Source organism: Phyllobates terribilis, unplaced genomic scaffold (assembly GCF_046119375.1).
Source record: "Phyllobates terribilis strain yellow unplaced genomic scaffold, ASM4611937v1 Scaffold_9__5_contigs__length_417890890, whole genome shotgun sequence".
Lineage (NCBI taxonomy): Eukaryota > Metazoa > Chordata > Amphibia > Anura > Dendrobatidae > Phyllobates > Phyllobates terribilis.
The window spans coordinates 333805139-333832317 of NW_027362769.1; the positions used below are offsets into that span (position 1 = coordinate 333805139).

At 44.4% G+C, this 27179-nt stretch overlaps 1 protein-coding gene across 1 annotated transcript in view; it reads right to left on the minus strand.

Annotated features, from left to right (window-relative positions):
- The window catches only part of LOC141160985 (uromodulin-like), a 34956-nt gene extending 9741 nt beyond the window's left edge, over positions 1 to 25215 (minus strand). The window contains exons 1-9 of the mRNA XM_073645783.1: positions 25068 to 25215; positions 23261 to 23499; positions 21413 to 21535; positions 19881 to 20058; positions 15925 to 16056; positions 5791 to 5805; positions 3785 to 4591; positions 2832 to 2930; positions 788 to 996 (exon numbers count right to left, since the gene is read on the minus strand). Of these exons, the coding sequence (XP_073501884.1) occupies positions 788 to 996; positions 2832 to 2930; positions 3785 to 4591; positions 5791 to 5805; positions 15925 to 16056; positions 19881 to 20058; positions 21413 to 21535; positions 23261 to 23499; positions 25068 to 25182 (1917 nt within the window). The 5' untranslated portion in view covers positions 25183 to 25215. The remainder of the gene's footprint in view (positions 1 to 787; positions 997 to 2831; positions 2931 to 3784; positions 4592 to 5790; positions 5806 to 15924; positions 16057 to 19880; positions 20059 to 21412; positions 21536 to 23260; positions 23500 to 25067) is intronic.
- Between the last annotated feature and the right edge of the window lie 1964 nt (positions 25216 to 27179).

Genomic DNA, 27179 nt, shown 5'->3' on the forward strand with positions numbered 1-27179 from the left:
AGATCTGTAGCATCTTCATTTTTCGGGATCTGGTGCCGGGTCAGAGCTTATCCTTTGTGTGCCGAGCTTACATTTTTATTTATACCATTTTGGGGTAGATACAATGCTTTGATAGCCCATTATTGCATTTTATTGCAATGTTGCGGAGACCAAAATAACCTAATTCTGCCGTTTTGATTTTTTTCTCGTTACGCCGTTTACCGATCAGATTAATTCTTTTTTTTTATTGATAGATCGGGCGATTCTGAACGCGGCAATACCAAATATGTGTATTTTTTATTTTGAATGGGGCAAAAGGGGGGTGATTTGATCTTTTATAATTTTTGGAATATTTAAAAAAAAAATTTTTTTCTACTTTTCACTTGCTGCAATAGTCTCTATGGGAGACTAGAAGCTGCGATCATCTGATCGCTTGTGCTACACATAGCAGGGTCTCATCCCTGCTATGTGTAGCAAAAGTGCTCATCTGCTATGAATACTGACTGCTGGGCAGATCGCAGATCAGCTATGACAACCACAATGGTCTCCTGCGGATCCCAGGTTGTCATGCCAAACCATCGGCGACCCGTGGTCATGTGATGAGCGCACTGATGGGCGTGGTTTGTGACGCACTTCCAGCACATGATTAGATCAACTTTCAGGTGCCGGGAAAGATGTGGGGTCTGGCGCCGGAGCCCGCATCAATGAGACTAGCCTCAGACAAGCCATGCACCATACATATACTGCACATGTTGTGAAGGGGTTAAGTTCAAAGGTTTTTTTTGCAGATAGACCAAGATACACTTACACTTGACTGTACCCCACAGTTTCCAGCCTGGAGACCGGACAGGACAGCGAACGTGTTTGTGAATTTGTCCTCCTGGAATTGAAAGCAGCTGTTGTTCTTGAAGCTGTCTTTACTCATATTGAAGTTGAGAGCCCTCGTCTGACATTTGTGAAATGACGCTTTCATCTCATTGATCCCACAGGTCAGCTCGGGACGCACATCTGCCAAAGCTTTAAATAAAGCATATATTTTATATTACAATTTGCTGTCATTAGTTATGTTATATACAAGTACTAATTATATCCTATATACTGTGACGCCTGCCCAAGATTTATATTATTATTTATTTATTGGCCTTCAGCTCGATCTCAAGCTATGGCGACTTGATGGATGATTGATCTTGTGCAAGCTTAGATAGGTCCACCAGGGTCTTCTCCACCGTTATTTTAATAGTATCAAGCCATTGGGTTGCTGGTCTTCCTCTTTGCCATGTTCCTTCTATTCTTCCGACCATGATGTCCTTCTCCAGTGATTGCTTTCTTCGCATGATATGTCCAAAGTAAGCAAGTCGTAGCTTGGTGATCCTTGCTTCAAGTCGTAGCTTGGTGATCCTTGCTTCAAGTTGTAGCTTGGTGATCCTTGCTTCAACTCGGAGCTTGGGGATCCTTGCGTCAAGTCGTAGCTTGGTGATACTTGCTTCAAGTCGCAGCATGGTGATACTTGCTTCAAGTCGCAGCTTGGTGATCCTTGCTTCAAGTCGTAGCTTGGTGATCCTTGCTTCAAGTCGTAGCTTGGTGATCCTTGCGTCAAGTCGTAGTTTGGTAATCCTTGCTTCAAGTCGTAGCTTGGTGATCCTTGCGTCAAGTTGTAGCTTGGTGATCCTTGCCTTCAAGTCGTACCTTGGTGATCCTTGCTTCAAGTCGTACCTTGGTGATCCTTGCCTTCAAGTTGTAGCTTGGTGATCCTTGCTTCAAGTCGCAGCTTGGTGATCCTTGCGTCAAGTCGTAGCTTGGTGATCTTTGCTTCAAGTTGTAGCTTGGTAATCCTTGCTTCAAGTCGTAGCTTGGTGATCCTTACTTCAAGTCGTACCTTGGTGATCCTTGCTTCAAGTTGTAGCTTGGTGATCCTTGCTGCAAGTCGTAGCTTGGTGATCCTTGCTTCAAATCGCAGCTTGGTGATCCTTGCGTCAAGACGTAGCTTGGTGATCCTTGCTTCAAGTCGCAGCTTGGTGATACTTGCTTCAAGTCGCAGCTTGGTGATCCTTGCTTCAAGTCGTAGCTTGGTGATACTTGCTTCAAGTCGCAGCTTGGTGATCCTTGCTTCAAGACGCAGCTTGGTGATACTTGCTTCAAGTCGCAGCTTGGTGATCCTTGCTTCAAGTCGCAGCTTGGTGATACTTGCTTCAAGTCGCAGCTTGGTGATCCTTGCTTCAAGTCGCAGCTTGGTGATCCTTGCTTCAAGTCGTAGCTTGGTGATCCTTGCTTCAAGTCGTAGCTTGGTGATCCTTGCTTCAAGTCGTACCTTGGTGATCCTTGCTTCAAGTAGTAGCTTGGTGATCCTTGCTTCAAGTCGTACCTTGGTGATCCTTGCTTTGAGTGACATGCCTGGTTGAGTTGTTCCAAGATTGATTTGTTTCTTCTTCTTGCCATCCATGATATTGATAACATCATTCTCCAGCACCAAATTTCAAAGGCCTCGATTCTTCTTCTGTCTTGTTTCTTTATCGTCCAGGTTTCGCATCCATATGTTACCACATAAAACACCAAACTATGTAAATCCCACCTCCTTTAAAGCCCACACTAAAAAAACACACTAAAATGCTTTCAAAATGAATAATATGAAAAAATAACATATTTCAGCCACCTCCACCGATCCCCGTGGCTCTCATTCTGACTTTTACTTGATCCCCACTTGTTGGTTCCTTATCATCAGAAATAGGCAGAAATGTCAGCTCAGCCAATCATTGCCATGGTCAGTGATTGGCTAAGCAAACTTTTCCAATGTGTTGAGGTGGGACCAGCAAGTAGAGACCAGAAACAACTATTCATACAGTCATCAAACCTACCAGATACTTTATATGGACTCTTGCAAGTACATCCATATTCTTTACCAATCAAATTCCAATCTTCGTCGGCTTCGCAAGACACGTTAACTGTGGGGGCATCTGAGAAAGACACAAAATGTCCGCAACTCAGGGTCAGCACGAACATGACAATTCTTTCTGAGGGAAGTTCATAGAGAGAAACTCTCCGCTTAGTGGAATAGTCTCCAATGATTAAAGGATTTGTCTTATGAAATCCTCTGTACAGGTCCTCCTTCTATGAGCTTTAGTGGAAAGCCATTCAGCGATCACAGCTGATCAACTTTCTTGCAATACAATACCAAATAGCATGAGACCAAAAAAGGGATTGGCTGTGATGTCTGGACCAGCATATATGAAACTCTTAAAGTTTGTCTGTCAGCATAAAATTGACTGTTCAACCCAAGCACAGGTGATCGGTGCACCCTTGACATCGCCAAACATTTAACTACACCTTCGCACTTGCTTGTTTTCCCTTCTATCTCCACCCCTCTTTCCTCTTTGATTTACAGCCTTGGTTTTGTAGAGCCAGAGAAGGGCTGAGATAGATGGAAAACAAGTAGGTGGGAAGGTGCACTTAAATGTTTGGTGATGCAAAGGGTACACCGAGCGCCTGTACTTGGATTGGTGCTGACAAGCTTCTTTTAAGTTTGGGTCAGGAGACGTGCGTCTGATCCGGACATTGTGGTCCGTTATTTGGAAAATGAATGTCAAAGGCTTAAAACCTCAGAACTTCCACCTTGGACTGTCTTGCCCCACGAGTGTCCTAGACTTTCAGAAGAAACTTTATACATAACACAATAAGGTCCAAGTAGCCATACATGTAATTTGAGGCTCCTGGACCAAAAGCTAAATTGGTAACAGTGCCTTCAGCCACCCATGTGTTATTGATAATACCGGTGGGGCAAGCCACCCAACTCACAGTATTTGTTACCCACCTGTACAGTAGGCCAAATTGCAAGCTGGTGTTCCAGAAAGTTGGTATACATGGAATCCACTTGGACAAGCTTTAACCCGGATAGTTGATGACCATAAGCAGCAGTTTCCAGACCAGCTGGCACAGGCAGTGCGATTTACAATGCCATCGCTCGTTGTTGGGTGCACACCATTCATCCACATTGGGGCATGTGTACCGCAGCTGAATGGGGGCATACAAGTCTCTGGGAGACGAATTCCTCCACTACCCACAAATCGATACCAGCCAGCCTTGTCAAAATCACAGGTAAAGGGATACAAGCCAGTGTAGGCGGGTGAGACATAATTAAGGGTGCTTCTCCAGGATTCATTGAGAGCAGTATAGTTGGAGCACGGGTCGATACAGAGATAGGAGCCGGTGGTTTTCACACAGTCCATGCCCGACGGGCATACTGCTCGTGCACAGTCATTAACTTCACAATAAGACCCGTTCCCAAAGTATCCATAGGGGCACATACAGCTATAGCCACCGATGCTGTTAGTACAGGTGGCCAAGGAGTGGCATTTGTTTAAGGTGGAGTTGGAACACTCATTGATGTCCACACAGGAAGTAGGGGAAGCGCTGTAGTAGCCGCTTAGACAAGTACAAGTGTACGACCCTATTTTATTATTGCATGTGCCACCAGAGCAGGTATTGGACCAGCTATAAGCACATTCATCTGTATCGGTGCAGTTAAAACCATCTCCAATGAAGCCGTCTTTACATGAGCATTGCAAGGAACCAAAATAATCTTCACAGGTAGCATTGACGTGACACTTGGAGCAATTCGCTGTGGATTAACAAGAAGAGAAATAAAGAAAACTTCCTAACAATAGTAAAGTTCATTTAATTCAATCATTAAAGGGGTCTTCCAGGATCACAACATTGTTGGCGTTTTTGTAGGAAACTCCTGCAAGTGGCGCGTCCCCTTAAACCAGCAAATTGTCTCTTCAGAGAGGAAGAGGACTAGAACTCTAGTGCCACCTATAGGAAGTAACAATCCTAAAAGTCAATATCAACTCTCTAACAAGCTTTGTCACATGACTTAGGATGTGACAAGGCTCGTCAGAGAGCCGATATTGACTTTTAGGATTGCTACTTCCTATAGATGGCACTAGAGTTCTAGTCCTCTTCCTCTCTGAAGAGACAATTTGCTGATTTTCCAGGGAAGCATTGCAGCTTAAAAGTCTCCTCACCTTGGCATGTCAGGCTTGGAGAAACATTACCCCTTGGGTCCCTTAAATCAGTGTTAATGGTCAAAGTTGCCAGGAGTAGGACCCCTCCCAATCTTATATTAATGGCCTATCCCAAGAGAGCGCACTGTCAGTGCGCATTGTATGGAGATAACTCAGCTAGCAGGGAGAACAGAGACCAGGCCCACCCCCGAAACTGAGATCACTTTCGGGGTGGGGCTGGCCTCTGCTTTTCCTGCTCACTGGGTTATGTATATACTGTTTATATAGATATGGGTATATGCATAGTTAGACCTATAAATACATGTATATCAGTGGCGGACACAGAAAGAAAAGGGTTCCAGTGCAAAAACAGTATATGGGCCCTTTGCATTCCAATAGTTTTGTCTATGACTGAAGGTCCTTGCTGCTTTGGAGGTGGAAGTGGACCCCGGGGGCTACCCCTTGTATTGTCTTCTTATTCATTATTTTGCTTCTCTCATTGACTTCCCCTTGCTTTAATTGTTTCTTGATTTTAATTACTAACTTTTCATTTTTACTTTTATTGTATAACTGTGTACTCCAATAAAATATTTATTGCTTATTTACATTTGTTTGATTTATGATTATTCTGTAGTAAGTAACACATATTATATTTTTAAACCGTTGCTTTCTTTTTGGTCATTTGATGGACACACAACAATTTTGTATATATTTTTATATACATACTGTATATATATATAATTTACATACCAAAGTATGATAAAAAAGACATGAGTCATGGAATGTATCAGTACATTATATAATATATACTCACACGTTGTGTTGAAGGCTGAAAAGAAAGAAATAAATATATTTGTTAGATATAAATTGTATACTGACTATTACAACTAAAAGATACAATATTCACTGACCTAAAGGAGTTTATGTTATTTAGTAGTGAATTAATTTTTAATAATTTTTTATATAATTTATGATTAATTTAAACCAAAAGAAAAGGGCTGCTTGCTGTAGTTTTTATAAAATCTCTGTTTTATCAGCAGGAGATCACCACTAGAGGACAAATAAACTTGCTGCCATGTAGTCCTCCATATTCATGAGTACTGTATAACCCCACCCCCACCACTGATTGGCAACTTTCTGTGTACACTGTGCATAGGCAGAAAGCGGCCAATCAGTGGTGTGGGCAGAGCTATACAGAGAACTAGTAGATCTGCAGCAGAGAAAACAGGGATTTTTATCAAAGATACAGCAAACAGCCCAGTAAGTGACACATTGCTGGAATCAGGGTCTCTGCCCCTACATCATGCTTCTCTCAGATCAAACAGAAACAACGACGAGAAATAGTCCAAGATATATGCAAAAATAGGAATATTTATTTAGATTAAATTATATACAGGGAAGGGCGGCATGGGACTTGTATCCACATGTGAAGATGACTGTGAAAGAACAGGGGCATGCAGTAACGGAGTGATCACATACATAAATCAACTAGATATGTCATATATTAATAATACAGTAAGTACAAAAGAATGAAGGGGGCATGTATAGTCATATTACAATATATTATTACACCCAGTCTGTGCCATATTGCAATACCCTAGTCAAATATAGGAGCTCCCAGAGTACGCGCGTCCGCCCCGACGCACGTTTCGCATAGCCTTTGTCAGGGGGCACAGACTGAGTGTAATAATATATTGTAATATGGGCTATTTCTCGTCGTTGTTTCTGTTGTTTGTGTTTATGCTATTATGACAAGTGTCCTCACCTAAGTCCTTTGCAGTGACACGTCTTATTAGATCATTATTAGTGTTGAGCGATACCTTCCGATATCGGGAAATATCGGATCGGACCGATACCGAAAAAGTATCGGATATCGCCGATTCCGATACCGGAAACCAATGCAAGTCAATGGGACATAAATATCGGAATTAAAATAAACCCTTTCTTTCCTTGTAGGTTATTTCTACATGAAGGAAAACAACTAAGAATAATGTAGAATGTATTGGGGGAGGTGGGGGAGACAATAAAGGCATAGAGGTTTAGCCCAGTCAAATGGAATAGCAGGAATTACTATTTTTTTATTATGTTCTGAGTTACGGAAATATTAACTATGTTAAGTATTTTTATATTTTGTCAGATATTTATGTTTCACTACTTCCATGCTCTTCACCTTCTTTTTTACTTCTCCCACACTTTCTCCTTCATCATCCTCAGCATCTTTTTCATCCACTTATTCTTCACCTTCTTCTTCTTCACCTTCTTCGTATTATTCTTTTTTTTACATTCTTCATATTCTACTTCTTCATCTTCTTCATATTCTTCTTCTTCATCATATTCTTATTTGTGACAGGCATTCCTGTAGTTGTTATCTATAAAAGGTTGGACATTACACCTTTCGTTCTGCCCGTCACAAAAGATTTACAACAGGATTTGTCCGCGTTCAGTTTGGCCTGCAGCAGCAGGTCTTTTCCAGGGGCACCACGAGGAGGAACGGACTCACCCCCATACACTGCTTAGTCATCTTCTGCTTATAATTTAGATATTATCTTTTGCTCTGATTTTTAGTCTTATGCTTAATGTTCTGCAGCTTCTTGTTCTGCAGCTTCTTGTATTTCTGCTTCTTGGTTTTCTGTCTCTTGTTCTTCTGTATCTTGGTGCTTGTCTTCTCTTCTTTGTCTTCTTGGTCAACTTCTTCAGGGTCATCTTCTTGGTCTTCTTCGGGGTGGTCTTCAGGGTCGTCGTCTTCGGGGGTCCTCGTCTTCGGGGTCCTCGTCTTCTTCGGGTTGGTCTTCTGGGTCCTCGTCTTCGGGGTCCTCGTCTTCTTCGGGGTGGTCTTCAGGGTCCTCATCTTCTTCGGGGTGGTCTTCAGGGTCCTCGTCTTCTTCGGGGTGGTCTTCAGGGTCCTCGTCTTCAGGGTCATTGTCTTCGGGGTCCTCGTCTTCTTAGGGTTGGTCTTCAGGGTCCTCGTCTTCAGGGTCCTCGTCAGGGAGATCCAGAGTGATTACCAAGAACCATTTCAAAAAGCTTGAACTTGGAAATGTAGCAGAAGGTACAAGAAAGCTGAGGAACTACCGAGGACCAGCTGACGGTACTGGAACCCGGATGGGTAGCAGAAGGTACAAGAGCCAATGGAACTACCGAGGACCAGCTGATGTTACTGGAACTCGGTTACTAAGCAGGAGGTACCTGTGCCAGAAAGCACTACCAAGGACCAGCAGACGTTGGTGGAACTTGGATACCGAGAAGGAGGCACCTAATCCAAAGGCACTGCCGAGAACCAGCTGACGGTACTGGAACCCGGATGGGTAGCAGAATGTACCCATGTAAAAAAAAGTTCAAGGCCGCGAGCCGGCCGCAGTTACCAAAACCCACAGTCCTACAGGGGGTGCTTGTCCTATTGGCACTATGGAACCAGCCTTCATTGCCAGATCCCGCAGCCCACATAGGAGTCACCTAAACTGCAGGCACCATAGAGTCGGCTAACCCGACCGCAACACGACAGGACAACGCATTGGAGGCAAAGTGACGTTGACACTACCCGGAAACAGCTGGCGTGCTGGAACCAGGCTGGGCAAGAGGGAGTACCCGTGCCAAAGACACTGCCGAGAACCAGCTGACGGTACTGGAACCCGGATGGGTAGCAGAAGATACATGAGCAAATGGAACTACCGAGGACCAGCTGACGGTACTGGAACCCGGATGGGTAGCAGAAGGTACAAGAGCCAATGGAACTACCGAGGACCAGCTGACGGTACTGGAACCCGGATGGGTAGCAGAAGGTACCCATGTAAAAAAAAGTTCAAGGCTGCGAGCCGGCCGCAGTTACCAAAACCCACAGTCCTACAGGGGGTGCTTGTCCTATTGGCACTATGGAACCAGCCTTCATTGCCAGATCCCGCAGCCCACATAGGAGTCACCTGAACTGCAGGCACCATAGAGTCGGCTAACCCGACCGCAACACGACAGGACAACGCATTGGAGGCAAAGTGACGTTGACACTACCCGGAAACAGCTGGCGTGCTGGAACCAGGCTGGGCAGGAGGGAGTACCCATGCCAAAGACACTGCCGAGAACCAGCTGACGGTACTGGAACCCGGATGGGTAGCAGAAGATACAAGAGCAAATGGAACTACCGAGGACCAGCTGACGGTACTGGAACCCGGATGGGTAGCAGAAGGTACAAGAGCCAATGGAACTGCCGAGAACCAGCTGGCGGTGCTGGAGCCCAGGGTAAATACTAAAAACAGAGGAGCCAAAGGTGTATTTGGAGGAGGTTTTAAATCCGTAGTACAGTGGATGTGGACAAAGCAGGAGAATTTGCCGGACACACAGCTGGGGATCAGCTGACGTTACTGAACCCCAATAACACTGGAGCAAGCGTTGACTGTGCAGACGGCACTTCTGAGCAGCAACTAGCGGTATTGGAGCCCAGGGTAAATACTAAAAACGGAGGAGCCAGAGGTGTAATTGGAGCAAGTTTTAAATAAGTAGCACAGTGAATATGGACAGAGCAGGAGAAATTGCCGTGAACACAGCAGGGGAACAGCTGACGTTACCGAACCCCAATAACACCGCAGCAAGTGTTGACTGTGCAGACGGCACTTCCGAGCGCCAACTGGCGGTGTTGGAGCCCAGGGATAAGAATGAAAACAGAGGAGCCAGAGGTGTAATTGGAGCAACTTTAAAATGTGTAGTACAGTGGATGTGGACAAAGCAGGAGAAATTGCCGTCCGCACAGCAGGGGAACAGCTGACGTTACTGAACCCCAATAACACGGCAGCAAGTGTTGACTGTGCAGATGGCACTTCCGTGCGCCAACTGGCGGTGTTGGAGCTCAGGGATAATACTGAAAACAGAGGAGCCAGAGGTGTAATTGGAGCAACTTTAAAATCTGTAGTAGTGAGAATGTGGACAGAGCAGGAGAAATTGCCGTCCGCACAGCAGGGGAACAGCTGACGTTACTGAACCCCAATAACATGGTAGCAAGTGTTGACTGTGCAGACGGCACTTCCGAGCGCCAACTGGCGGTGTTGGAGCTCAGGGATAATACTGAAAACAGAGGAGCCAGAGGTGTATTTGGAGGAGGTTTTAAATCAGTAGTACAGTGGATGTGGACAGAGCAGGAGAAATTGCCGTCCGCACAGCAGGGGAACAGCTGACGTTACTGAACCCCAATAACACGGCAGCAAGTGTTGACTGTGCAGACGGCACTTCCGAGCGCCAACTGGCGGTGTTGGAGCTCAGGGATTACAGTTCAGGTGGTAGAAACATGAACAGAACAGGAGACCTGGATACTGTTGCCAACCAATTATTTATTCTGGAAGAGGACTGGCAAATTCATGAGAGATCCAGGCCTTGTTCATTTTGAGAAAAGTAAGCCGGTCAACGTTATCGGAGGATAGTCGCATGCGACGGTCTGTTAGTACACCACCTGCGGCAGTAAAGACGCGTTCCGATAATACACTAGCAGCAGGGCAAGCTAGCACCTCCAGTGCATACTGACTAAGCTCTGGCCATGTATCCAGCTTACAGACCCAAAACTTGAAGGGAGAAGAGCCGTCTGGGAGTACACTAAGAGGGCAAGACATGTAGTCTGTCACCATCTGACGGAAACGTTGCCTCCTGCTGACTGGAGCCGTCTGTGATGGTGTAGACATTTGTGGCGGCGGGGACACAAAACTTTGCCACATTTCGGCCATACTGGTCTTGCCTTGTGCTGAGGCGCTGCTTCTGCTCCCTCTTTGTGCAGAGCTTCCTCCACTGCCTCGACGCACTGAGCTGCTTTGTAAAGCACTAGCAGCACTGCTCTCGGTTGGAATGGAGAACATGATGGAATGCACCAGTGCGTCTTGGTACTCCCGCATTTTACGCTCCCGGTTCAACGGTGTTATGAGGCTTTGTAAGTTGTCCCGGTAGCGAGGATCTAGGAGGGTGGACACCCAATAATCAGCCGTGTTGAGAATGTGGGCGATGCGGCGGTCGTTTCTCAGGCACTGCAGCATGAAATCAACGATGTGCTGCAGACTGCCAACTGGCCAAGAAACGCTGTCCCCTGCTTGAGGCGTGATCTCTGCCTGCTCTGCATCACCCCACCCTCGCTCTAGATACTGACTACTAGAGCATTGTGTACCTCCCTCCTCTGGACAGATGTCTTCCTCATCCATTGACTCCTCCTCATCCTCCTCACAAAGTGTCCCCTGCCTAGGCCTTTGTGAGGAACCACGTTGCGCAGACTGTAGAGAAGCAGATGGCATTTGTGACTCCTCATCCTCCACCTCTTCCAAAACCTCGTCCCTTAGTGCTTGCAGTGTTTTTTCAAGCAGGCAGATAAGGGGGATAGTCATGCTGACTAGTGCATCATCTGCACTCGCCATCCGCGTGGAATAATCGAAGGCACGCAAAACGTGGCAAATGTCCTTCATAGAGGCCCACTAAGTGGTGGTGAAGTGTGAACGGCGCGCACTGCGACTTGTTTGCGCCTGCTGCAGCTGGTACTCCATTACTGCTGCCTGCTGCTCACACAACCTCTCCAACATATGTAACGTTGAATTTCACCTGGTGGGTAGGTCACATATGATGCGATGTTCCGGAAGACATAATCGGCGCTGCAGAGCTGCAATGCGTGATCTTGCATTGCTGGAACGCCGCAAGTGAGCGCACTCTATGCGGACCTTGTGAAGCAGTGCATCAAGATCCGGATAGTCCCTCAAAAAACTCTGCACGACCAAGTTGAGCACATGTGCCAGACATGGGATGTGAGTGAGGTTGCCTAGGCCCAGAGCTGCCACCAGATTTCGGCCATTGTCACACACTACCATGCCTGGCTGGAGATTCGCTGGCACAAACCACACGTCACTCTGCTGCTTGATGGCATTCCAGAGCTCCTGCGCTGTGTGGCTTCGATTCCCCAAAGAAATTAATTTTAATACGGCCTGTTGACGTTTGGCCACGGCTGTGCTCATATCGGTCATCATAACAGGTAACCGTTCACGGGTCGATGTGGAGGTAGACCGTGACGGCTCCTGCAGCGCTGATTCAGAGGAACTGGAGTATGAGGAGGAGTCAATGTGTACAGACTGGATTCCTGCAATCCTTGGAGTTGGCAGAACACGTACAGTGCCACTCTCAAGATCTGTACCCGGCTCCACAACATTTACCCAATGGGCAGTGAGGGAAAGGTATCGTCCCTGTCCATGCTTACTGGTCCACGCATCAGTGGTCAGGTGGACCTTGCTACTGACGGCGTTTTGTAGCGCATGTTTAATTTTTCCCTCCACATGATGTTGCAGGGCAGGGACGGCTTGCCTGCTGAAATAAAAGCGGCTGGGCACGTTGTATTGTGGGACTGCCAATGCCATAAAGTTACGGAATGTGTCAGTCTCCACCAGCCTGAATGATAGCATTTCAAGGGCCAGTAGTTTAGCAATGCCAGCATTCAGAGCCTGTGCTCGGGGGTGGTTTGCCGAGTATGGGCGCCTTTTCTCCCATGCCTGTGCTAACGATGGCTGTAGACTGGCCTGGGAGTGTGAGGATGACTGGGAAAGTGGTGCTGTGGGTGGAATTACACTGTGTCTCTGTACAACAGTGCCAGAGATTCTTCCATGGCGATCCTGTGAGGAAGCCGAACCAGCTGTGTGTGAGCTGGAGGAAGAGGCTACAACACGAGCTGAAGAGGTGGTAGGTGGCGCTGTAGGTTGGCCTAGGTCTTCAGTGTGTTTGTGTAACTCCACCACGTGCTTGGTCCGCACATGTTTCCACATATTTGTGGTATTGAGGTTGCTGACACTTTTCCCTCTTTTCACCTTCTGATTACACAGCTTGCATTTGACAAAGCAAATGTCATCTGCAACTGTGTCAAAAAAGGACCAGGCACTGCAAGTCTTGGGAGCGCCCGCTTTGGATTTTGGAAGAGCCATGCTCCTAATGGGTGCCGAAGTGGAGGCTACAGGCAACCAAGTCTGCCCCCTCCCTCTCCCTCCTTTTTGGGCCGTTCGGGGAATCTCTTCCTCAGAGCTGCTCCCACCACCTTCCTGTCCCTCACGCCATGATGGGTCAAGGACCTCATCATCTACACCACCCTCTTCAAACAACTGCTTCTCCTGGGTAGTCTCGACAGCACAGTACGCACCAGAAAGTGGCACCTGAGTCCCATCATCAGATGCGTACTGAGGTGTGCTGCTGACCATAGGCACTGGCCCACCCGCCTCTTCAGATTCAGAGAGACAAAACGGTTGCGCATCACTGCATACTACCTCTTCTTCAAATTCTCGAATTCTGCTTGGCTGGCCCCCTCTTTCCAAGCCAAGAGATTCAGAGAACAGAAGTAGAGATGGCTCCTGTCCAGGGCTCTCTGACTGCCTGGGCAATTTGGCAGGTGGTGAAGAGACAGATGGGTGCTCTTCAGTGCTCAGGACCTGAGAGGATCTGGAACTAATTGAAGTCGATGCGTTAGCTGCCATCCATCCGACAACAGCTTCAATTTGGTCCTCGCGCAGCAGTGGGGTACGGCTAGCTCCTACAAAGCTGCGCATAAAGGACTGTTCCCTGGTAAAACTGGGGGATGCTGAGTCACTGGTGCCCACAGCAGGCACAGAATCCCCACGTCCTCTCCCTGCAGGCACAGAATCCTCACGTCCTCTCCCTGCAGAAACTCCACGCCCACGCCCACGCCCACGACCACATGCCTTACTCCCTGCCTTCTTCATCTTGGTAGACTGATAAAGATAGGCAGAAAAGTACTAAGGGCTTAGCGTGCTTATTCCTGAACAGCTGCTAACAGGTATAAGAAACACTAATTTTATAAAGTGTGGACTAGACTTTAATATGAGCTAATGTGGCCTACACAACTGTAAAGTGGAGTGTTTGGTGAACTTTATTTAGGTTTTTTTTTGTCACAAAAAGACACTGGATGTGCCTAAAGATGTAATAACGATAGTATCACAAACTTTTTGTAGCTATTACAATGTAGGAAGGTAACCTACAATGCAATAGATGAGGCTACAAAAAATAGGCTAATACTAATCTGGCTGGGGCTGCAGGGCCCAAGGCTGCAGAAAGGCTCCTCTATCTACTCCTATATAGTGTATTTGGAATCAATTTAGCTGAATACGGATGGAACCACCACACTAATAGGAGATATCAGGAAAAATTATGAATTGGCAAAAAAGGACAATGTATGAGGCAGTGACACACACTGAGTGCACTACAACCAGACGGGGTTGAAGCACACACTACAGGGTGAGCTGCACTCACACACCAGACCTTGTAGACAGCGGTGAACAGTACAGATGCAGAGCACTGTGCACTAGCGCTGCAAGACGGAAAAAATTTCTCTATCTACTCCTATATAGTGTGTTTGGAACCAATTTAGCTGAATACGGATGGAACCACCACACTAATAGGAGATATCAGGAAAAATTATGAATTGGCAAAAAAGGACAATGTATGAGGCAGTGACACACACTGAGTGCACTACAACCAGACGTGGCTGAAGCACACACTACAGGGTGAGCTGCACTCACACTACAGGGTGAGCTGCACTCACACACCAGACCTTGCAGACAGTGGTGAACAGTACAGATGCAGAGCACTGTGCACTAGCGCTGCAAGACGGAAAAAAATTTCTCTATCTACTCCTATATAGTGTGTTTGGAACCAATTTAGCTGAATACAGATGGAACCACCACACTAATAGGAGATATCAGGAAAAATTATGAATTGGCAAAAAACGACAATGTATGAGGCAGTGACACACACTGAGTGCACTACAACCAGACGGGGTTGAAGCACACACTACAGGGTGAGCTGCACTCACACACCAGACCTTGCAGACAGCGGTGAACAGTACAGATGCAGAGCACTGTGCACTAGCGCTGCAAGACCAAAAAAATTTCTCTATCTACTCCTATATAGTGTGTTTGGAACCAATTTAGCTGAATACGGATGGAACCACCACACTAATAGGAGATATCAGGAAAAATTATGAATTGGCAAAAAAGGACAATGTATGAGGCAGTGACACACACTGAGTGCACTACAACCAGACGTGGTTGAAGCACACACTACAGGGTGAGCTGCACTCACACACCAGACCTTGCAGACAGCGGTGAACAGTACAGATGCAGAGCACTGTGCACTAGCGCTGCAAGACGGAAAAAAATGTCTCTATCTACTCCTATATAGTGTGTTTGGAACCAATTTAGCTGAATACAGATGGAACCACCACACTAATAGGAGATATCAGGAAAAATTATGAATTGGCAAAAAAGGACAATGTATGAGGCAGTGACACACACTGAGTGCACTACAACCAGACTTGGCTGAAGCACACACTACAGGGTGAGCTGCACTCACACACCAGACCTTGCAGACAGCGGTGAACAGCACAGAGAACTGTGCACTAGCACTGCAAGGCACAGCGATTTAGAAAGTAGCTTGGGTAAAGCAGTATAGAGCAAATAGGTAGCTAAAACTGTCCCTCAGAACAACAGCGTCCTATCCCTAACTGAATTCACAGCAGAGTGAGCTCAAAATGGCGGCGGTGGCTTTTATAGTGCATCATGACATCATTTCAGCAGCCAATCACAGCCATGCCATTAGTTAAGATGCCTACATGCCTAACAGGATGTGCCCACACTTCTTAGGATCCTCATTGGCTGAATAAAATGAAAATGTCTCATTGCATTATGGGAACTTCCGATTCCGGTATACGATATTGCAAAAGTATCGGAATTAAGTATCGGAATTCCGATACCGCAAATATCGGCCGATACCCGATATTTCAGTATCGGAATGCTCAACACTAATCATTATATAATCCTGATTGTTTTTTAATAGGATTATCATGTCTATTTGTTTCATGAGTTACGTTTGCTCTCTGATCAAAGCCTGGTGACAGACTCCCTGTAAGAAATAATGATTTACAGCTATTTTAAAACGTATCTCGTACGTGTGAATCCTTCTATTCGGATGGAATGGACACTTCCGGCATTTATGACCATTGTCCAGTTCCCTTTAGCAGGTTTCTTCACCACAAGTACATATCCCCAGATCTCTATTACTGTTTTTTCCATGGAAAACACTGCAAGGTAAATAAAAAAAAGTTTTAGTTACATTGGTTCTCCACTTAAAAACCCCAAAAAAACTTTAGATCTGTTCGCAATACAATTTTATAGAATCTACCAATATACTTTTATTTTCAAAGGTGGCCTGATGTTGAGATATTATTGAGGTCTCGAATCCTGAAAGTTCTACTTCTGGCTCATACTCAGCACAGGAGCAACACATCTAAAGCGAACAAATGGGCAACTAATTTGGAATCATGACATAATAAAATATAGAAAACTTAAAATATGTAGTAAAGAGACTATTCTATAGTCATGGCCTGAAAATGTTGGCACCCTTGAAAGTGTTCCAGAAAATGAAAAAATTTCTCCCAGAAAATGATTGCAATTATACAGGTTTTGTTATACACATGATAATTTCCTTTCTGTGTATTGGAACAAGACAAAAAAAACAGAGAAAAAAAAGGCAAATTGGACATAATTTCACACAAAACCCCAACAATTGTTGGCACCTTTCCAAAATTGAGGATATATAATTTTGTTTTAAGCATGTGATGCTCGTTCAAACTCACCTGTGGCAAGTAAAAGGTGTGGGTAATATGAAAATGACACGTGAAACCAGATAAAAAGGGGAGAAGTTGACTCAATCTTTGCATTGTGTGTCTGGATGGAGAACAGAAAGAGGAGAAGAGAACTGTCTGAGGACTTGCGAATCAAAATTGTTGAACAATATCAATAATCTCAAGGTTACAAGTCCAACTACAGAGATGTTTTTTCTGGAACAATTTCAAAGGTGCCAACACTTTTCCCTCCCTGTATTAATTTTTTTTCGTCGATGAAGCCATGAACGCTTATTTTTCGTAGGATGAGTTGTAGTTTTGAATGACTCCTTTCATTTTACCATACAATGAACTAGAAATTGGAAAAAAAAATTCCAAGTGCAGTGAAATGGTGAAAAAAACAAATGCATTTCCGCCATTGTTTTTTGGATTTTTTTTTTACAGTGTTCAAAAATGTGTGAAAAATTTTCTGGCAACCTGAAACTCCAGATCAGTATGATTACTTTTATATTTGCCATTTATCTAAGCGGTGAAAAAAACTTTGGAAATTAAAAAAAAAAAAAAAAAAATTGATGTATGCCACTGTTTTCTGAAACCCATAACTTTTTTCTTTTTCTGTCAGTGGCGCTGTGTAAGAGTGAGTTTTTTTGACGTTGCAAGCTGATGGTTTTTTTAATACCGTTATGGGGTACATATTATATTTTGATAGCTTTTTATTGCATTTTTTTTTTGTAAGATGCAGAAAAATAAAAGAAAACATTTATTGTCATTTTTGTTTTACTCTTGAAGGCATTTACTGTGTTTGCTAATTAATTATATATTTTGAAAGATAAGACTTTGACACACGTGGTAATACCAAATATGCTGAAACAGTTGACCAATGGATGATTTTTTTAGTAATTGTGTGTATATGTGCATGTAGTATAGTGTGAGTGTATTAATATACTCACCTATTGCCGCCTTCTCCGGGATCCAGCGCCTTTCTGCTCTTATTCTCAGTGACGTGATCGCTCTTCACATTATCCTGTTCACTCTATGTTCTGTGCTTGAACCGGAAGTCTCGTACAGTAAAAGCCTATGGGACCTCGTTCTGATTCTCCATACACTTACATTGTAAAAGTCACTTCCGAGTCTTTCAGAGTGCAGCAGTGTGACCCGGAGAGTCTGAAGAGCGGTGACGTTGCGGAGAAGCAGAGGAGAACGGAGCTGGATCCCGGAGGCGGCGGCCGTTGGTGAACATATTAACACACTCGCATACATTACATGCACATATACACAAATTTAGTAAAAAAAACATCTTCATGGGAGTGCTTCTTTAATTTTTTTATTGTTTTTATTTCTTTATTTTTAAAAGGGGTTTCTCAAAGTTTTAGACTTTTTTTTCAGATTTTTATCAACTTTTTATTTTTTAGTCCCCTTAGAGGACTTGCTCTACCTAATGCAATACTTCTGTACTACAGTATATAGTCAAAAGCCACTGTCTGGCTTTCACAGGAGGACTAAGATGGAGACAATAAGGGCCTTCAGTAGACCCCTGATTCCTATTACTACCCATTGCGTCTAAAGGCACTCCACTTGGGTCACTCTACAATATCAGGCCTCATTCAGACGTACGATTTTCTCACATACGCGAAAAATGGATCCATTATTCAGATCAGACTTTGATTAGAGTTTGATCGGAGTGTGGAATGGGTGACATCAGTTTTTCTCGTACATGAAAAAAAAAAATTTCTCCACCTTCTCCTTTCCGTGAAAATTGGTTCTCATTCAAGTGCGGTCCAATTTTTTCATGGACCCATTGACTTGCATTACTGATTTTGATCCGACCCTCTGATCAAAATTGGACATGTCTGTGCAATTTCCCTCGGACCACTTGATCCACAAAAAAACATGGATATGTGCAAGGCACTATAGACTATCACAGGTACGAGTGCTATCCATGGATAGCGCTCGCACGTTAAAAATGAATGTCTGTATGAGGTCTTAGTGTCTCTTGACTCTTGCTCAATTCTCTTCTTCTAGTTTGTGGTATTACAGATAATAATGCTGTGTCAGATAATTAGAATTTCAGGACTGCCAAGGATAATATGCTATTACTTGGGATCATGTTCCATGAGGGCGGTATATATGCATATATACATATAAACTGTATATTAAGCGGGTGAAATAAGTATTGAACACGTTATCAATTTTCGAAGCAAATGTATTTCTAAAGGTGCTATTGACATAAAATTCTCACCAGATGTCTGTAACAACCCATCCAATCCACACAGGCAAAGAAATCAAGCCGCAGATGTCCATTAATTAAGTTATATGTAATAATGAGAAATGATGCAGGAAAAAAGTATTGAACACATGAAGAAAGAGAGGTGTAAAAAGTCATGGAAAGTCATGACACCTGGTGAAATCTATCAGTTATTAGAAAGCAATCCTGCACTAAGTGAAAAATAATGTCAGCTGATTCAACTGATGGCCTATAAGGTGTCTCATTACTAAGGTGCCACTCAAGAAACATCTCATAATGGGTAAAACCAGTGGGCACTGTATATCACCCCAAAACACCATACCAACAGTGAAGTTTGGAGGTGGGATCATCAGGGTGTGGGGCTGTTTTTCAGCATACAGCACTGGCAAACTTCATATGATTGAAGGAAGGATGAATGGATAAATATACCGAGAGATTCTTGATAAAAATCGGCTGCCATGTACCAGGATGATGAAGATGAAACGAGGGTGGACATTTCAGAAAGACAATGATCCCAAACACACAGCCAAGGAAACTCGCAATTGGTTTCAGAGAAAGAAAATAATTCTGCTAGAATGGCCGAGCCGATCACTGGACCTGAATCCAATAGAAAATGTATGGAAGGAACTAAAGCTCAGCGTTCATAGACGAAGCCCATGGGACCTTTAGGATTTGTGTGGAAGAATGGAAAAATCACACCTGAGCAATGTATGCAACTAGTTTCTCCATTCAGGAGACATCTTGAAGCTGTCATCACCAACAAAGGCTTTTATACGAAGTATTAAACAAATTTCAGTAAGCATGTTCAATACTTTTTCCCTGTGTCATTTCTCATTATTACACATAACTTAATTTACGGACATCTATGGTTTGATTTCTTTACCTGTGTGGATTGGATGGGTTGTTACCGACACCTGGTGAGAATTTCATGTCAATAGCACCTTTAGAAATAGATTTACTTAGAAAATTGGTGACGAGTTCAATGCTTATTTCTCCTGCTGTATATCTATTGCATTGGGAGTTAAATGATACTTACAAGAAGGTCCGTAAACAGTCACATTGTAAATAAGTCCATCTGTGGTGATCATAAACGAGGAAAAGTTCTTGGAGACTGAGAAGGTTTCGTTGTGTGAAAGAGCAGTGAAGTCTCCAGAGAAAAGTTGGTTTGAGCTGTTGGCGGGCATCGACAGGCTGTAATCCAAATATTTGAACACCTAGAAGATTGGGAAATATGATCATACCACATGACGACTTCTGTAGATGTAGAGTCTACTATTGTAACAGGGCCGCAAATGTCTTTGTGTTGTCCCTGCTTGTCTACAGATTATTCTGTGATTATTACCCATTGAAGTGGGTGTGTCACCAGATTTCACAATACAAACTGCACACATTAATAAGTAGACCTGATGGGGCTGGTGTACTTATCTTGACAATTGATGTCAAAATGGTTGTATATTCTGGTTTGAAAGTTTAAACTCAATCTCTGCCCGTTTTGTTAACAGATCCTCAGAGTCCCTCCTTTCTGCTGCTGCTGAAACTCCCCTAAACTAATCTGATTAACAGCTTCTCAGTGTCCCTACTTCCTGCTGCAGCTGCTGAAGCTCCCCCACCTAGCCTAATTAATGGATCTTCATTGTCCTAGCACCTGCTGATGAATTTCCATTCTCTAATCTGATTAACAGCTCCTCATTGTCTCTCCTGCTGCAGAAATCTCACACTGCTCAGTAGAAGATGTAGCTGCCAATCAGGCTGGGGCGGTGGAGACAACATTGGAATCATAAGCTCTCTTACATTTATCTGGAGCCTTAAAATGCTAGTTTTAATATCAGGACTATACTTACTTTTTGCCATGGACCTTCAAAGTTTAATCCCCAGCCTCATCAGAACTAAGAGATCCATTAAATAATTTATACAGTTTGCATTAAGAAAGATCCGGCCGGGGACCATAGCCTGTGATGAGACTAGTCTTGCACCGCTCCTGGCCTGGTCTTCCCAGCTACAGGTGATTGACAGGTCTCTCGCTATGGAGAGACCTGTCAATCACCTTTAGCACCACTGGGAGAGGCCGTCCTGGGAAAGTGCTGGACTAGTCTCTTCTCTGGCTATGGTCCCCGGCTGGATCTTCCCAGCTCCAGGTTGCTTAAAGGTCTCTCGCTAGGGAGAGACCTGTCAATCACCTTTAGCACCGCTTGTAGAGGCCATCCCATGAAAAAAGTTGGACTATTCTCCTCTCCAGTTATGGTTACCTTTATCAGCCGGCCAATGGCGGAGCCAGACTAATCTTGTCCCCTGCTATGGTGTCCAGCCAGATCTTTAAAGTATATTTTCTCTGAAATGTCAAACCGGCTCTGATTCATGCTGCCCGTGGTTTTGAATCAGGTGACAGCTTCCTTTTATAGTAATTATGAGGACAAGTTATCAATAGTTTAATACAGCTGTGACCAACCCTCTCTTTTATCCAGAAAAGGTATCAATCTTGTTATATTTCTTACTTATGGGGTCATGCTTGACCACATCTCCATGTACATGAGGGATTAAATTGATTCAAATTGATAGTTGGTTGCTCACCTTATTTAATTCTAAGAGACCAATTAGATAAACATGCCCAAAACTCAGTGCAGCAATATCTCGATAAATAAGGAAATCTGGACTATTAGGAGTATTGCAAACGCCAGTGACCACAAAGATGACCTGAGGGGGAAAATATCATTGTGGATAATTAGGAAAAATGCAAAATACATATGGAAAATTAAAATAAAAATCAGGTCAAGGGGGTGGGTCCATAAAATCTAAAATGTGCCCCTGCTCATACCGATAACTCATGCCACAACACTCCCCTATCTCACGATAAGAGGAACGGACACCAGTTGACAACATGTCTTTCTACTGCCGTCCATACATATTAGAGAGCTGTCTGCCAAACGATTGGTTGGCGGACTGCTGTCTTCCCTAACTACCCCATAGACAGAAATGCTCATGTGTTCTCTGTGAAAGGGCCACTGCCAGACTTCTCTGGCAGCGCCTTATCCCCCCAAGAACATAATAATCAGCAGATGAAAATTCAACATGCTGCATCTTTCTCCCCCACGTCATCATCTGTCGAAGGAGAGTTGTGAAGCCCCCATACACAATACACTGTCGGTCTTTCCCACCTGGGTCTTTAGTCTAATGTGTATGGGTGTGACGCGCCCCTGGGCCTACTTGGTGTAGCGTTGCGCACGCGGGGACTACCCGGAGCCAGGCCTGTTGGGGGTAGTAGTCTCGTGGCGGTGACCCGGTCCGTGCCCAGGGAGTCAAACTGTGTGGCTGAGTATTAGCAGTAGATGTTGGACGACTACGCCACCCGTTGAATGCAGCTATGGAGCTGCCGCTGCAGGGCAGACCGCTGAGGCCGGTGGTACGATTGTGCAGCGTAGATGGTATAACCCCCAACGGGAGGGGTATGGCCTCAGGGCAGCCGACGTGGATGATGGGGGTAGCAGGAACCACTCAGAGACGATGCGGTGTAGTTCAGGGTCTTTACTGGTGATAAAGATAGACCCTCCCGGAGTACTGGCTAGCGATCGGGGCCTGGTCAGTCTTTGAGCAGATGGGATTTCCCCTGGCCAGGCGGAGTTGTAGGCCTCCCCAACTAATTGTACTCTTCTGGCTACCTTGCTAGAGGCGGGTAAAAGTAGCCCACGTCCCTGAGTGTACCGTGTGGTGCTCACCCGTATGGCCGGTGACTCGGGGCCTTCTAGTGGCTTCCGCTCCACGACGGCGGTGCTGGTCCCACGCGTGTGACCGTGCCTTCGGGTTTCTGGGCCAGAGGACCTGCAATCCCCTGCCGGTCGGTTTCTGCTGCTGGATAGGAGTTAGTCCCCACAGCCTCGGACTCCGGGTCCGGTTATAACTTCTCAGTCAGGGCGAGCTCTGCAGCTGCCAGCCCCTGACTCCTTGTAGCACTGCTCCCACAGAGCTCCTGTTGTTTCTTCCTATGCTGCTTCTCTTCTCTACTTCTTCTCTACTCACTAACCCTGCCTCAGCCCCAGTTTTATGTAGGGGAAGTTCTTCCCCTCCCAGGACTGGGCAGGAGGTGTGGCATGCATAGGATTCCTGACCAAGAGACTTCCCACCTGCTCTCAGACGTAATATTGCTATTACTGTGGAAACCAGACCCCTGGGGTGCCACAGGTGTCTTAAGAGATGGCAGTATGATCCATGAACTGACCGACTTGACCATATCAATGACGTCCCGTTTACAGTTGACCACTGCAGCCAATCATTGGTCTCATCATTGTAACCGTGTTCGTATATTCCCTTCCAATGGCCTTTTTTCTTGCTCCCCGTGAATCCCTCTACCTGTGTCTATTGCAATAGCATAGCTAGTACAAAAGGATCCGATCATATGTCGTGTGACATTCATCACAAACGTACCTGAGACTTTGTAGTGTTTATTAGTGAGCGGATGTTGTTCACTACGGTTGTATTCGCATAATCCGAAGCGGAGGCATCGGTTAGTACTAAGATAACTGATTTAGATGGAGAATTCATTAAAGCCAGTTCGAGCCCTCTCAGTGCTAACTCCGGACAATCACCTCCTCCGGTCGCTACCAGGCTGTTGAAGAAGTCACCAAACTGTTGTTTTGACTGTGTGAATCTCACAGGTCCAACATCTGAAGATGAAAGAAGGATTACCATATATACCGGGTTATGGTGGTATTATACAAAATCACTTGTAAGGGGTGGCTGATTGTTCAATGTAAACATTCCTCAATGTCCAAGGATAATACTCATTAGAGGACGCCATACGTGGTGGAGAAAACGTAGACGAAACCATGGCTATCTTATGGTCCTGGGGGCTTCTAGACTCTCCTCTACTGGGGTAAAAAGTAATCGGGCATAGCATATATATAGACTTTATCCTTTTGTTTTCTGTGAAAAAAGGCAATTCCAGGTGCTTGAAAGTGATGAAAAGAAGACAAGGAAAAATGCAATTTCTTTGAGCACTGACGATATACATGAAGGAGATAAACCAACTCCAAAAAGCATTGTAGAATAAAGTAATTTTTCACTACCCTGGTTCACTTACCTCTGGATATCAACTGCACCCAAAAAAACTGCATTTTTCCCTGCCTTCTCCTTATCCCTTCAGAACCCAGAATCCCTAGGTTCACCAGGTGGAGCAACACCCTTACCCAACTCTCATCCACCCTCTACACAGTGTTGTGCCTGTCCATGCACAACTCATCCAGGTGAGCAATTTTCTCCACATATTTATCTTCTTTTTACTGTACACTATGAAGCTCCTCTTTTCTTTTGGCTAAGGTGTTTGGAGTTCGGCTTTCTTCCTTTTCCCCATAAAGGACACCAGGCCAGAGTGTTTATGTGTATGGGCATAATAGCTGTTAACCTTCAAACACAGCTATTGAAGGTGTGCTAGCACTTAGTTGTATTCTCAAGTTCTTAAATTGCTTTAATTAGTTACACAGCATGAAAATAAGCACATTTGCAATTAACCTGCTTTTTCTATCTGCTTTTATCTTTTATAATGTACAGCTGGTGTCCATGGAGTTTGGCCTTCCGACCCTGAGTTACATTCCAGGAGAGTAGTTAGCTCCTAACATACCAGCCGCCTCTCTCCAGCCCATTAATTTCTATACAGCAGTTGACTGCTCCCCTTCGATCCCTCTCATCTTCTGAAGAGATGCAGTTATAAATTGCCAGCTCAACAGCTTTCAGCACATATCTGCTAGTATCAGCTATGGCTCTCTGCTCTCGCTGTCTGGAATTGTGAGTTTGTTTGAATGCCTCGTTATCTCTATGTATAAATACAGGGATAACAGTGTCCACACAAGAACAAACCACTGATGGTGGAATCAGTTATAGGAGAACTTGGGCAGAGCATTAGAGTTCTACTATTCACCAGAACTGTCAGTTAAGGAGTAGAGGCCACCCTGCTAGAAACCAAAAAAGCAAGTAAATTAAGGAGAGTGCATAGCTCTGAACTGCTCAAGAGACAACTTGAGAATACCCCTATAAGGATAATGCTTTTCCGTATGTTCTTTAAAAGCATATCAAAGTCTTGGGCAGAGTTCCCACTGCTCTGTGGTATCATCTGATCACTGGGGGTTTCAGGAACCGAATTTGCAGAAATCACATCACATCATTTTTTATAGTATCTGCCAACAGCTATTGAATGGGGATGTCAGCAGACCAATCTTGGGACAAAATAAAGACTTACATGGATCATTAAACTCCACCATGGTATATTGCCGGACACCAGAAGGGAATTTAGCAGTCACTCGATCAAGGACCCAATTGTTTACCAACTTCAACTGGTTAATGTACTCAGCCATAGAACCAGTGGTGTCCACCAGGTAAGTCAGAGACGAGGAAGCTAGTGGAGCAAAAAAAAAAAAACAATTGAATGCATTAAGTGAACAAGTAGAAGACAAGGTCAAATATTATTATTATTATTAATAATTATTATAGCGCCATTTATTCCATGGCGCTTTACATGTGAAAAGGGGTATAACATGATAAAAACATGTACAATAATCTTAGACAATAGAAGTCACCGACTGGTACAGGAGGAGAGAGGACCCTGCCCACGAGGGCTCACAATCTACAAGGATGTCAGTCAATTGTAATAATAAATACTCTTCGCAATATAGGAGTATAACAGAAGTATTACATTACTTACACAGCAGTATAAAATACAATAATATAGGACAGTAAATTATAAAAAAAATGGTCACAGAATTGAACAACTCTGTGACCATTCTTGACTGGCCCAGCCAGAGCCCTGACCTAAACCCAATTGAGCATGTCTGGAGAGACCTGAAATGGCTGTCCACCAACGTTCACCATCCAACCTGACGGAACTGGACAGGATCTGAAAGGAAAAATGGCAGAGGATCCCCAAATCCAGGTGTGAAAAACTTGTTGCATCATTCCCAAGAAGACTCATGGCTGTACTAGCTCAAAAGGGGGCTTCTACTGAATACTGAGCAAAGGGTCTGAATACTTATGACCATGCAATATTTCAGTTTTTCTTTTTTAATAAATTTGGAAAAATTTCTACATTTCTGTTTTTTTTTAGTCGAGATGGGGTGCAGAGTGTACTTTAATGAGAAAAAAATGAACTTTTTAGAATTTACCAAATGGCTGCAATGAAACAAAGAGAGAAAAATTTAAAGGGGTCTGAATACTTTCCGTACCCACTGTATATTAGTGAAATGATGTATTAGACCTTCCCTAAAAAGCTGTGTTTTTAGGGCACCATTAAAACTCTCGACACTGGGAATTAATAAAATGTTGGATGTAGTGCATTCCAGAGAACTCGTGCAGCACAAGAAAAGTCTTGTAGACGGGATTAGAAGGTTTGTATTATAGAGGATATAGAGTCTTAGATCGTTAGCAGAATGGAGAACATTAGCAGGGTAGATAGAGATGAGGAAGGAGATGATAGATGGTGCAGAATTATGGAGAACTTTACATGTGAGAGTGGTAACTTATTATTCTGTAGCGGATTGGCAACCAGTGCAATGACTGGCACAGTGTGGAAGTATTGTTATAGCAGCTGGACAGAAATATGAGCTTGGCTGCTGCATACAGGACAGATTGGACAGGGAAGAGTTTAATGAAAGGAAGATCAATTAGTAAAGCTTTGCACTAATCCAGATGAGAATGAATAAGAGTCACATTTTTTACTGTTTCAGAGTCAAGAAAGGGGCGGATTATGAAGATGTTTTTAAGGCGCAGGCAACATGAGCGATTGAATATCTGGAGTGAAAGAAAGATCTAAGACAAGTATAAACCCAAAACAGTGGGCGTATTGCTTGGGCATTATGGTGTAACTACTAGTGTTGAGCAAGCACTAAAATGCTCGGGTGCTCGAAGCTCGGGCCGAGCTCGCCGTGATACTCGGGTGCTCGACCCGAGCAACGAGCCCAATGTTAGTCTATGGGAGACTCGAGCATTTTTGCGGTGGCACCCCCGGAAGTCTTATAAAATCCTAACAAGTGCCCAAAATGATAGTGACAGTGCTCAAATGACATGGGGACAGCATGGGGATCGCCCCAGGAAGCATTTCTGACCCCCAGGTCACTGTTGTCAACAACGTGGTCAGAGGTATTAAGCCACTTTTACAGGCTCACAATAAAACGTTCAAAAACGAAAGTGAAACTTTTTTCCTGTGAAATATGTTAAGGAACATCCTTTCCAGGGTAAAGACTTGTGTATAAGTTAAAATAAATGACCAAGTACAAAAATACTCCTCCACACCTTCGGCTATGTTCACAAGTAGCATTTTTTATGCGTTTTTGCACTTTAGTATTGCTTTCAACTATGA